The 14,422-nt window shown below is 37.5% G+C and overlaps 1 protein-coding gene across 2 annotated transcripts in view; it reads left to right on the plus strand.

The window, feature by feature from the left end:
- The window catches only part of cemip (cell migration inducing hyaluronidase 1), a 204,304-nt gene that overhangs the window by 165,488 nt on the left and 24,394 nt on the right, over positions 1-14,422 (plus strand). For both annotated transcript variants that reach the window (XM_051664519.1, XM_051664447.1), the window contains exons 18-21: positions 1,027-1,158; positions 6,328-6,363; positions 6,672-6,827; positions 9,042-9,222. In XM_051664519.1, the coding sequence (XP_051520479.1) occupies positions 1,027-1,158; positions 6,328-6,363; positions 6,672-6,827; positions 9,042-9,222 (505 nt within the window). The remainder of the gene's footprint in view (positions 1-1,026; positions 1,159-6,327; positions 6,364-6,671; positions 6,828-9,041; positions 9,223-14,422) is intronic.

A 14,422-nucleotide genomic window follows, 5' to 3' on the forward strand; every position in this document is an offset into this window, starting at 1 on the left:
TATACACTGATTAGCTACAACATTAAAACCGCCTGCCTTATATTGTGTAGGTCCCCCTCGTGTCACCAAAACAGTGCCAACCCACATCTCAGAATAGCATTCTGAGATGCTATTTTTCTCACCACAATTGTACAGAGCGGTTATCTGAGTTACCGTAGACTTTGTCAGTTCGAACCAGTCTGTCCATTCTCTGTTGACCTCTCTCATCAACAAGGCATTTCCAGCCGCAAAACTGCCCCTCACTGTATATTTTGTTTTTGGCACCATTCTGAGTAAATTCTAGAGACTGTTGTGCGTGAAAATCCCATGAGATCAGCAGTATACAGAAATACTCAAACCAGCCCATCTGGCACCAACAATCATCCATGTGATTATCTAATCAGCCAATAGTGTGGCTGCAGTGCATAAAATCATTCAGATACAGGTCAGGAGCTTCAGTTAATGTTCATATCAACCATCAGAATGGGGAAAAAATGTGATCTCAGTGATTTGGACCGTGGCATGATTGTTGGTGCCAGAAGGGCTGGTTTGAATATTTCTGTAACTGCTGATCTCCTGGGATTTTCACACACAACAGTCCCTAGAATTTACTCAGAATGGTGACAAAAACAAAAAACATCCAGTGAGCGGCAGTTCTGTGGACAGAAATGCCTTGTTGAAGAGAGAGGTCAACAGAGAATGGCCAAACTAGAGGACAAAGTCTATGGTAACTCAGATAACCGCTCTGTACAATTGTGGTGAGAAGAATATAATCTACGAATGCTATTCTGAGATGCGGGTTGGCACGGTTTTGGCAGCACGAGGGGGACCTACACAATATTAGGCAGATGGTTTTAATGTTATGGCTGATCGGTGTATCTTCCTTTGAGGACGTTTAGATTTTTACTGGAAACCAAGACAAAAAAAAAATAAAATAAAAAATAAAATGCAACTTTTACAAGTGTAATCTAATCTTTTCAGAAGGGATTATAAACTATACCGGTTTAGCCAGTCATTTAGCATTCATTCAATGCCCTTCTTTGGCAGGTATGGCCCACACCAGGACGCAGACCCCTTCAAACCAAGAGTTCCTGCTCTTATCCACCACTTCGTGGCCTACAAAAACCAGGACCATGGTGCATGGCTGAGGGGAGGTGATGTTTGGCTGGACGATTGCCAGTAAGTTTTTTCTTTAGTCACACAGAGCTGCAGCCAACAGCTTTCCCTGATATAATGCTGTCTTGATCGTAGATTATCAGTAGTTGTCTTTAGAACTTTTTGCTGTTCAGTTTGGATATAGGGTAAATTTTGAACCCAGTAAACCAATACATTACTCTTACACACTGAATCTTATGAGATCTGTTGAGATCAGGGTTGCAGGTCTGTTCTAGTCATACACAGTTGGGAAAAACAATGTTAAAAGTTAGTAATAAAATGTGTTTTACCATATTTTGTAAATGTGCATAGATAGCAAAGTAAATCGGCTTATAAACTTTTTAAAGTAATGACAAAGTGCTTCTCATGTAACAAACAAACTTGTTTGGTGCAAATTCATTTCACTTGGTAGAAGCTAATCAAATTAAACAGATGCTAACATGGACGGGTTGGCAACATCACCTCATCTTGAAAGCCATGAATATTGTTTTTTTATTTTTTTTTTACAATAAATAATACTGGTATTGTGTTGGGTCGGGACTTGATGTCCAATGTAAAGTATGGGTCCAAAAGGGAAAACAGTTGAGAACCACTGGATTAGATTAAATGTGGTAACCTGCAGCTGATGTCAGAGTAAAATGCAATTAGCCTATATATTTATATGTTTATTAGGGCTTCCAAAGTTAACACACTTAACTTTTGAAATAAATTAAACATGTTTAATTCTGTTAAATGTAATGCATTTATCTAATTTGATCATGGGCTTTACTTTTGTGACCATGCTAGGTGCAGCACTAAGCACAATGATGGTGCACTTCTTATCTAATTTTCTTGAGAGCGCTAATTCCAAGCGCAATTTTCATGCCAGCACAAAGTGGCAGTGGGTTGGAGTGTTTGAGCTATCTGTGGGTTTATGCATGCAAACTGTGGGTGTATTGTATGTTAATGCAAAGCGCAATTTGCTATTTTCCTGAGAAATAGGTCATTGTGCTAAGTCGTTTGAAAACCACAGTGCGCACAGTCTAAAATCAGTTCCTGTAGTTGCACTTTGGGATTTCATCAGCAGTTGGTATCAAAGAGCTATTGATCACATTTAATACTAGCCATGATTTGTTGGTCAATAGATCAGTGTGATGAATAATAATAATAATAATAGTACATTATGTATGTATGTATATATATATATATATATATATATATATATATATATATATATATATATATATATATATATACACACAGTTGTGGCCAAAAATATTGGCACCCTTGGTAAATATGAGCAAAGAAGGCTGTGAAAAAAAAAATTCTTTTGATCTTTCATTCAAAAAATTCACACAAATCGAGCCTTTAATAGAAGTAGAACAATTGAAAGAGGGGAAATATCTCATTATTAAATCAATATTTTTTTTCAAAACACGTTGGTCAGAATTACTGGCACCCCTAGAAATTCTTATGAGTAAAATATATCTGAAGTATATTCCCTTTCATATTTAAAAATTTGTTTGTGCACCTGGGTGACTAGGAACATGAAATTGTTCAGCCATGACTTCCTGTTTCACAGGGGTATAAATATGAGGTAACACACAGGCCAAATTTCCTTAATCATCAATCACAGTGGGTTAGACTAAAGAATATAGTTCTGATGTGTGGCAAAAGGTTGTTGAGCTTCACAAAATGGGAAATGGCTATAAGAAAATATCCAAAGCATTGAAAATGCCCATTTCCACCATCAGCGCAATAATTAACAAATTCCAGTCAACTGGAGATCTTAAGAATCGGCCTGGAAAAGGACGTGTGTCTATATTGTCTCCACGCACAGTGAGGAGGATGGTTCAAGTGGCCAAAGAATCTCCAAGGAACACAGCTGGAGAATTGCAGAAATTAGTTGGGTCTAAAAAAAAAAAACTAAAAAAACAATCAGACATCATCTACATCACCACAAGTTGTTTATGAGGGTTTCAAGAAAAAAAGCCTCTGCTCTCATCCAACAACGAACTCAAGCGTCTTCAGTTTGCCAGACACTGCTGGAACTTCAAATGCGACCGGGTTCTATGGTCAGATGAAACAAAAAAAGAGCTTTTTGGCAGCAAACACCAGAGATGGGTTTGGTGCACACAGAGATGAAGAAGTACCCAGTGCCCACGGTTAAATGTGGTGCTGGATCTTTAATGTCATGGGGCTGTTTTCTGCAAGATGTCCTGGACATTTTGTTTGGACACATGGCATCATGGACTCTATCAAATACCAACAGATAAAAAATCAAAACCTGGCTGCCTCTGCCAGAAAGCTTACAATGGGCCCTGGTTGGATGATCTAAAACAAACCTCAAAATCAACACAAAAATGGTTCACTGACCACAAAATCTTGCCTTCGTTCTGCCATCGCCATCCCAGTCCCCTGACCTGAACCCTATAGAAAATTTTTTGGGTGAACTGCAAAAGAGAGTCCTCCAACATAGGCCTCTGAATTTGAAGGATCTGTAGAGATTCTGTATGGAGGAATGGTCTCACATGCCTTGCCAGGTGTTCTCCAAACTCATTAGGCATTATAAGAGAAGACTCAGAGCTGTTATCTTGGCAAAGGGAGGCTGCAAAAAGTATTGAATAAAAGGGTGCCAATAATTATGGCCAATGCATTTTGGAGAAACATATTTATTTAATAATGAGATATTTACCCTGTTTCAATTGTTTTACTTCAATTAAAGGTTAGATTTTTGTAAAAGCAAATTTTTGTGAGTAATATAAGACAGTTCAGGTGATGTGAAGTGAGTCAGCGTCAGTCAGTGTTTTCATTTATCAGCACTACGTGATCGCTCGGATTAATACTACACTACTAAAACTAGATAGCTTTAACAACTTCAACATTAAGGCTCATCACAGCTGAGAGACACAACAGACTGATTAATTACACAAACTCAAGGTGCATACCTCTTACTGGTGTTTCCACATTGGAGAGGACATACTGTTCAGAATGGCGGAGAACATTACAGTTTCTATAGTGATTGACTCTTGCGCACCGGCTACCGCAAAACAGGGAGCAATACCCCCGCTTGGACGACTATTTTTCCACTGAGAAAATAGGATGCATCTGACCAAAATGACATTATCTTCAGAAAGCTGTCTAACACACTACAACATCTATGCTTGGGAGTGGCAACATGTGATCGCACATGCTCCATCTCTCTCTCTCTCTCTCTCTCTCTCTCTCTCTCTCTCTCTCTCTCTCTCTCTCTCCCACACACACACACATTCTTGTTTCCCTAATAACTTGTTAGAAACAGCCCAAGCCGTGATACTAGTTCTAAAGTGACGTTTTTGAGAGGCTTGGATGCATCATTTGGCTTGAACTTGCAACGGCAGATTCTGATCCGTCATGTAAGAAAGTAGTTCCATGTTTTTTAGTTTAGTTTTTTATGACTATACTCAGTTTTTCCTAATTTTTAAAAATGTACTTGTTAATTGAACTGTTGTATATATGCAATATCACACTCACAATCATGCTATATGGCCCTAAATCAGCGACAATTGCATACAGCCTATTTACATGACCAAATTCAAATGAATGGGCTATCTTCATTTATATCAGTGTTGCTTGATATATATAATAGGATGCAGATGGTGCAATAACAGGAGAAGAACCTCAGAATGAAATTGCACTTGACCCAGCCAACTGGAGCTTTTCACGCATTATTTCACCAACTCACTTGCGCCTAGTCTTCATGGCCATGTCCACTGACTTTGCGAGTATGATGGATCGCATAGTGCTCTTAAAATAGGGCCCTATAACCTTTTTACTATTCTATAACTGTTTTATTCTGGTCAGTGTTTGAACACTTGTCTGAATAAGAACAGAGGTACAGCTGTCTGTATTCAGTAGTCAAACGCAGCAACCCCGCAAATGGACTCGCATTCATAAATAAATGGAGAAACACCTTCATAAGGTTTTTTTTTTTTTTTTTTTCAAATTAGTCCCTAAATGTTAAGAAAGCCATCATATTTTAACAAAACTTAAATTTAACCAAATTAAAATAACTTGCAATCTTTACATGGTGGAATGTATTATCACAGAAATCATCTACAAACATTAAAACCACCATAGGACTTAATTAAAACTGAAGGCACTACATTTTGAAAAGGAACAAATGTATATTTAGAGACAATTTTCAGTTTCATCAAATGATTGTCAAACATCTAAAATAGTTTCTGAAAAAGTGCTTTAGATTCTACAGTTGGATAATAAGTTGTTTTTATAGCTTTTTTATTTTTTTTTATTTATTTTTTTTGCCAAAGTTTTATTACTTTAACCTCTTATACTCTGTCTGTCTCTTATACTATCACCTTCCACCACATTATACTGATCTGAACTGGAGGTGGTGCTCTAACACATTTTAGCCCTCACCCATAGACAAGGTTTTTTTTGCTGTGAGCTTCCACACTGTTTTCTTGAATATCTTGGCTTCTGAGTTATCTAGAAGCTCAGTCTAGGTGTCATTGGAAAGCAGAGAATCCCAGATTTACAATGATGTGTAAGATGTCATCTTCTATAGATGGAAACCTATTTTGCTGATGATTTGTTTCTTATACTTTTGCTACCGGACTTCATATTTTGTCCCATATTTTGTTTAACTCATTTTAAAGCTAACAATCCAAGGTAAGATTTGATATAATGTTTGAGGCTGTTTGGGGCTTACAGATCAGTGGTCAGCACAGAAAAGAGACGTTTGCATTTTATGCCTTACCGAAATAAAATTTCACTTTGTAATATTTTTGAAAATAATTCAAACTGTTGTATTATGGCAACAAAATATACTGTACAGTCAACTTCCATGAGAGCTTTCATTTAATATATGACTTTTCTATTTAAGTGCTACAGTGAAGGACTATTCATTATAAAATAAAAAAAAATATAAAACGTAAACTCTAGATGGGGCCAATTTGCAACACAAATGTTTTCAGGCCTTATTTTGTTATTTTATGTAACTAAATGCAAAAGTGGTGGGGTTATCTGAAAAGGTCAGATGTGTGTTAAGTGATAAAATGGCTTGCCATATAGTGGCGGGTCCACAGAGTTTTAGTCTTTCAGTCAGTTGTAATTGTGTGTGCTCTATATTCTGTCATGAATGTGTTCAGTGTTATTGCAGTGTGCATAGAATGTGGTCAGAGTTGACTATTTCTTCATCTTAATTTAACACAGGTTTGCTGATAATGGAATCGGCCTCACTCTCGCCAGGTAAACTCACTAATCACTATTTTTCCTTTATTCTATTATTTCTGTGCCCACATTTCAGCAGTCTAAAAATGAAATGCGTTCATATTTACTGAATTCATCATAGTGCAGTGCCTAGTGATTGTAATTGGAAAATACCTTATATGGTAGGCTTCTTAAGATGCAGAGAAGGAGTCAGGGCTTTTGAGAGACTGTGAACGTAATTTATTGGTGAAATTGCAGCAAATCCAATAATTTTGTGTATTTGCACACTGGGGTGTGGGTTCGCACACCGTTTTGCCGACTTTGTGCTTATGTGTTTGTTTGCGTAGTGGTGGAACATTCCCTGATGATGACGGCTCCCGTCAGGAGGTGAAGAACTCGCTTTTTGTGGGAGAAAGCGGGAACAGAGGAATGCCCGACCTGGATGATCAAACCTGGGGACCGGGTGGCCCCGATCACCTCAGCAGGTCTATTCCAAGAGGAGTGTGAGTGTCAAAACATCTCTTGTCCTTTTGTCTTGTTTCTGCTCTTTAAAAGTGTTGTGAATTGTGTGTTTTACATGCTGAAACCATGTGCACCCACTTTTGGTAAATTTTTCTCTCTTGCCCTGCAGTAAAACTTACTTTGGCCTTGATTTAAAGTCAACTTGAAATGGCATTCGCAACCCATTTTACTTCTTTAATGTGAGGTATTTCCAAGTGAAACAATAAGCTCATTTGGAACAAGCAAGTTTTGTGTATAACCAGTGATCACTGCCAAGTGTATGTCAGTTACAAATGCTGTCCGACTTTCAGCGACATCATGTTGATGCTTGCAAGCAGCTGTGCAACATAAAAGCATGACGATAAAAAGCTTGCTAACAAGAAATTTCTGAAATCCTGTTCTTATTAAACTGAAAATGCATGAAAATGACACTTATTGGAACATGACAGACAGACAGCTGATTCACTGATTTGAACATGACGATTATTTATTCATCATGTAAAAGCAGTGGTATTTCATTTGCATCAACTTCATTGGCAACTTTAAAAACAATCATATCTGTGGTATTCAAATAAAAAATGACCTGTATAGAGCCAGAGCAGTAACTTAATTATTCTTATACTGATGCGTAAGATTTAAATGCCCAAGTCTCACAAGCCTGAAGTACAACATTAGACTTCAGAACACAGTCTAAACTATCTCTAGAACTTTTATTGTTATCTAATATTGTACATCAGACCTGTGAGATTTTAATCAAGTGGTGTTGTTACTGACTGGTTGTTCACATGACAATGTGTAGTTAAAAATGCACAAGTTTCATTGTAATAACTGGAATTTTATAAAAAAATAAATGAAATTATGAAATGTGCTATCACATTTCTTGTTTGTTTAGAATTTTATTTAAATCTTGTTATGATAAATTATTGGATTGCATTTATGCCCCTAAAAGTTCTGCAAACACTAGTGCTGAAAAAATGTGGAATAAATAGCACTGAGAAGTTGTTTGCCGAACTTTAAATTTACTGTAGCAGGTGTAAAAATAATATTATATTATGTTTTGGGTATAATAGTAGTTGTTCCAGACTGATCTCGCAGTGAAATCGGAAACCGAAGGTTGACTTTTCTATAGGTAAAATCGGTCTGTGCTTACCGAAATGCGAAACACTGCCCTCAGTGGCCAAAGTAATAAGTGTTGTTGGGCATGTGGATATTCCGGGTGTCTCAGTTTGCATTACAGTTCAAATTTTAAAATCTTAATATGCTGACGATTATATTTGAAAGTAATTTTATCTAAAAAAAATCATTATTTTTTTTACACTAATAAAAAAGATAATTTGAACCCAGTGTACTGTTTTTATGTTTTAATTCAGTGGACAAAAGTGGGCAAATAATTAGTTATATAATCACTCTTTCTTTTTATCCCATTTTCTCCCAATTTGGAACGCCCAATTCGCACTACGTAGTAGGTCCTCGTGGTGGTGCAGTTCCTCACCTCAATCCAGGTGGCGGAGGACAAGTCCCAGTTGCCTCCGCTTCTGAGACCGTCAATCCGTGCATCTTATCACATGGCTCGTTGTGCATGACACCATGGAGACTCTGCATGTGGAGGCTCATGTTACTCTGCACAATCCACGCACAACTTACCATGTGCCCCATTGAGAGTGAGAACCACTAATTGCGACCACGAGGAGGTTACCCCATTTGACTCTACCCTCCCTAGCAACCGGGCCAATTTGGTTGCTTAGGAGACTTGGCTGGAGTCACTCAGCACACCCTGGATTCCAAATCGCGACTCCAGGGGTGGTAGCCAGCGTCAATACTGGCAGAGCTACCTAAGCCCCCTATAATTACTCTTTCTTAACAAGAACAACTGATGAGCTGTAACTGGCAATTTCACTAAGCAAAAATGTGAATCTGTAGTTTGATTGTAAAGTCCAAACAATCATAATTTTTTCAATTCAGTTTGATTCCTCTTGTGTCGCCGAAATGACACTGAAATGTTTTTTTTAATCATACTTTAATGTGGCAACATGTAGTATCACAGTTAATTTGGAGTTAATTAATTTTGTAAATGTTTGTCTCAGTTCGTATTTTAAATATTCTTCTGCCAAATGCATTACATGGAGCAAATGTTACATCTGTCTTTGGTTAGTAGATAGTGTTTTATTTGATGAGTGCAAACAAGTTCACCTGTGTCATCACCCTCTGCCCTGCAGGGACTTCCCTATTCGTGGAATGCAAATCTATGACGGGCCAATCAACGTCCAGAACTGCACGTTCCGCAAATTCGTAGCTCTGGACGGACGGCACACCAGTGCTTTCGGATTCCGCCTGAACAACTCGTGGCAGAGTTGCCCTAACAACAACGTCACTGACATCACCTTTGATGACGTGCCGGTAAGTGCCATACCTCGAAGCGATGTCAGGTATCATCCAGATCTATGCAGCGTCATGATCTCTGACAAAATATATGTCAACGCTTTTTGTGTTGCTTAATAAAAGTGGATGGGGTCACTGACTCTGGGCTATTCTAGGAAGTCTGGTTGATTTTGTGGAGGATGTCAAAGAGGCTTATAACATTTCAGAGTGTCCACTAGCTGCAGGCAGGGGTTTAACAGAGGTTACAGAGAGAGAGGGAGAGAGGGAGAGAGAGAGAGGACTGCAATGTTAGGAATATGACTTCCTCAGCTCTGCTCTTCCTCTGGTTATGATTGTCTCTCTCTTGTCACTTCCAATAGTCAGATATGAGGCTTACTGTATTTGGCTGCAGTGACCCTGCGAGGCCTAATGCACAGATATTTTGAGTTTTTTTTTTTTATTTTTTATATTTGCATTCACTTAAAGAAATAGATAACCTAATATCACCCTTATGTCATTCTAAACAAGGATGTTGTTATTTTTTCCACTGAACACAAAAGGGGATCTTTTTTTTTTTTTTTTAGTCTTTATGCAGCTATTTTCGAGACAACAACAGTTCATAGTAACAATGGCTGTTAAAGGAATAGTTTACCCAAAAATAAAAATACTCTAATCGTTAACTCACCCTCATGCCATCCCAGATGTTTATGACTTTCTTTCTTCTGCAGAACATAAATGAAGATTTTTAGAAGAATATCTTAGCTCTGTAGGTCTATACAATGCAAGTCAACAAGGTCCAAATCTTTGAAGCTCAAAAAATCACATAAAGGCAGCATAAAAATAATCCATGCAACTCCAGTGGTTAAATCCATGTCTTCATTAGCAAGTTGATAGGTGTGGGTGAGGCACAGATACATTTTTAAGACCTTTTTTTTTTACTATAAATCCCCACTTTCACTTCCGTATTCTTCCTCTTTTGTTTTTTTGGCAATTTGCATTCTTTGTGCATATTTCCACCTACTGGACGGAGCTGGCCAAAGGTGGAGATTTATAGAAAAAAAGGACTTAAATATTGATCTGTTAATAAAGTTGCTAATGAAGCGAATGAACATGGATTTAACCACTGGAGTCGTATGGATTACTTTTAAGCTGCTTTTAAATGCTTTTGAGCTTCAAATATTTGGACACTGTTGACTTGCATTGTATGCCCCTACAGAGCTGAAATATTCTTTTAAAAATCTTCTTTTGTGTTCTGCATTAGAAAAAAAAGACATACACATCTGGGATGGCACAAGGGTGAGAAAAAGATGAGAGAATTCAAATTTTTGGGGTAACTATTCCTTTACGCTTAAAAAAATGGCAACAAAAAAACAAAAAAAACAAATCATTACAAAAGTCGCCTACACCACTTCTGTGCAATATTTTAAATTAGGGGTCCCCAAACTACAGCCTGTGGGCTGAATACGGCCCTAGAAATTGTTTGACTGGCCCGTGGAACCATGCCTGTCACACGTTTTGACCGGTGTCATGTCATTAGCATATATTTTCAGGACACCGGTCAAAACGCTATATATTCACTAACAATGCTATATATTCGCACAGTTTTAGGGTTGGGGTTAGGGCTTAGTACAGCCTCACACCATATCACACTATCTGATAGTTATGCTGGTAGCACATCCTGATAGGTATTATCTGCCTGACAAGATGTGTTACCTAGGTTGTCTGTTACTATAGACTGTACTTTACTGTTACTGTAGACTGCACTGAAAATAATATCATGCTGGATTTGCTTAAAAAGTGGGATGCAAAAATTGTGCACTATATTTTTAAGGAAATTCCACTAGGAATTTTAAGCAACGTTACCTAAAAAAACTTAGCTGGCTATGGGCAAATTAATGAGCTTCCATTCAAAAATGTTTACTTAAAATAATGTGCCACGCCAGCTACTACATTTAAGATTTTTTAACCTTAAGAGTCTTTGTTTACCCAACTATGCATTTTAAGCTCATTTAGCTCAATTCTAGGTTCTGTTCATTTACTTTCAATTAACTTTAAAATAAAATGACCTGAAGAAATAACAGACAACAGGTGAATATCAAAGGTTTTTATTGTTGTTTACAAATTCACAATCTAACATAGATATTCATGCTCTCCTAGAACCAAAATACGTTCTCAAATACAAAAATAGTAACAAAATCATGATGATAAACAAAAAACATGAAAACAAGTGGGCTATGCAATGACTTAAAGAATTTCAGTAAATCTAAATAAACGCAATTCAAAATGTACAGGTGCATCTCAATAAATTAGAATGTCGTGGAAAAGTTCATTTATTTCAGTAATTCAACTCAAATTGTGAAACTTGTGTATTAAATAAATTCAATGCACACAGACTGAAGTAGTTTAAGTCTTTGGTTCTTTTAATTGTGATGATTTTGGCTCACATTTAACAAAAACCCACCAATTCACTATCTCAAAAAATTAGAATACATCATAAGACCAATAAAAAAAACATTTTTAGTGAATTGTTGGCCTTCTGGAAAGTATGTTCATTTACTGTATATGTACTCAATACTTGGTAGGGGCTCCTTTTGCTTTAATTACTGCCTCAATTCGGCGTGGCATTGAGGTGATCAGTTTGTGGCACTGCTGAGGTGGTATGGAAGCCCAGGTTTCTTTGACAGTGGCCTTCAGCTCATCTGCATTTTTTGGTCTCTTGTTTCTCATTTTCCTCTTTACAATACCCCATAGATTCTCTATGGGGTTCAGGTCTGGTGAGTTTGCTGGCCAGTCAAGCACACCAACACCATGGTCATTTAACCACCTTTTGGTGCTTTTGGCAGTGTGGGCAGGTGCCAAATCTTGCTGGAAAATGAAATCAGCATCTTTAAAAAGCTGGTCAGCAGAAGGAAGCATGAAGTGCTCCAAAATTTCTTGGTAAACGGGTGCAGTGACTTTGGTTTTCAAAAAACACAATGGACCAACACCAGCAGATGACATTGCAACCCAAATCATCACAGACTGTGGAAACTTAACACTGGACTTCAAGCAACTTGGGCTATGAGCTTCTCCACCCTTCCTCCAGACTCTAGGACCTTTGTTTCCAAATGAAATACAAAACTTGTTCTCATCTGAAAAGAGGACTTTGGACCACTGGTCAACAGTCCAGTTCTTCTCCTTAGCCCAGGTAAGAAGCCTCTGACGTTGTCTGTGGTTCAGGAGTGGCTTAACAAGAGGAATACGACAACTGTAGCCAAATTCCTTGACACGTCTGTGTGTGGTGGCTCTTAATGCCTTGACCCCAGCCTCAGTCCATTCCTTGTGAAGTTCACCCAAATTCTTGAATCGATTTTGCTTGACAATCCTCATAAGGTTGTGGTTCTCTCGGTTGGTTGTGCATCTTTTTCTTCCACACTTTTTCCTTCCACTCAACTTTCTGTTAACATGCTTGGATACAGCACTCTGTGAACAGCCAATTGGCAATGAATGTTTGTGGCTTACCCTCCTTGTGAAGGGTGTCAATGATTGTCTTCTGGACAACTGTCAGATCAGCAGTCTTCCCCATGATTGTGTAGCCTAGTGAACCAAACTGAGAGACCATTTTGAAGGCTCAGGAAACCTTTGCAGGTGTTTTGAGTTGATTAGCTGATTGGCATGTCACCATATTCTAATTTTTTGAGATAGTGAATTGGTGGGTTTTTGTTAAATGTGAGCCAAAATCATCACAATTAAAAGAACCAAAGACTTAAACTACTTCAGTCTGTGTGCATTGAATTTATTTAATACACGAGTTTCACAATTTGAGTTGAATTCCTGAAATAAATGAACTTTTCCATGACATTCTAATTTATTGAGATGCACCTGTATTTTAACAGACTACACACTGCAGAAATATATGCAGGTAGGAGAAAACTCTCTGAACTAATACTATAACAAATACACCAGAAACTATTTGTATTTATAAATGAAACTATTCATTCAAAAGATCTTCTCAACTTGGCCAGACATTACCATCATCAATATGCAACACCATTTACTGTGTCAGCTTCTTTGGGTAGCTGATGTGAAGGGCATAAATTAGCCCAAAAAGTCAGTGCACTGACCTAAGTTTTGACAAATGTCCCCAGCTCATTTTCAAGGACAATCAATACATCCAGTGGGTTGAAAGGCAACTTTCGCTCTTCCTGCTCCAAAGCATTGATGACATCTTCTTCTTTCTGTGCTTGGTCAAGCTCCTCTTCCTAAATGCATAGAAATAATCTTTGTCAAAATGTATATTAACAGTTTCCATGGTATTTATTTGAACAATTAAATATCCTCAAAATCAATAATTACAGAGTAAAAAGAAAAGTGATGCTTAAAGGGATAGTTCACCCAAAAATAAAAATTATCTCATTTACTCACCACCATGCGATCCCAGATGTGTAGTTCTTTCTTCTGTTGAACACTAACAAAGTTTTTTAGAAGAATATCTCAGCCTTGTTGGTACATTCAATGCAAGTGAATGGTGGTCAAAAAGCATATTAAGGTGGCATAAATTAATCCATATGACTCCAGTGGTTGGATCCATGTCTTCAGAAGTGATATGATAAGTGTGGTTGAGAAACGGATCAACATTTAAATACTTTTTTACTATCAATCTCCACTTTCACTTTCATATATGCCTTCTCTTGTCTTTGGGGATTCACATTCTTTGTGCATTTCACCACCTACTGAAAAAAAAAAAAAAAAGTATAATTGTAACTGACAAGATAAGCAAAATGAATGGCTAGTTTACATTTAAGATTCATGACGAGACAATTTTCAACCGCTGCAAACCCTGCTACATATTGCAACAATATTATACTCACAATGTGACTCTTTTTCACAAACCAACTCATGTTGATATCAGGGTGTCTCCTTGAGGCAAACCAAAAATGATAATTCTCTAATCATTTATGCAGTCTTATACCGTGTCAAACTCATTTGACTTTCTTCAGGGGAATACAAAGATTTTTGAAGGATATATGATGCATGTTTGTCCATTTAGTGGAAGTCAGTGAGGTTAAAATCTTTCAAGATCCATAAAGGCAGCATCAATGTAATCCATATGACTTTTTTGGTTTTTTGCTAATGTAAGCTGGTTTCCTTTTAAGACGAATGGGTTCAATGAGACATTTGCATGGAAACATGTAGAAAAGCGATTTACTTGTTGGAGTTAGCTGTTGCCTGATGAGTTTCTGCCGCGTGAGTGACGCCT

The sequence above is a fragment of the Myxocyprinus asiaticus genome, chromosome 1 (genome assembly GCF_019703515.2).
Source record: "Myxocyprinus asiaticus isolate MX2 ecotype Aquarium Trade chromosome 1, UBuf_Myxa_2, whole genome shotgun sequence".
NCBI lineage: Eukaryota > Metazoa > Chordata > Actinopteri > Cypriniformes > Catostomidae > Myxocyprinus > Myxocyprinus asiaticus.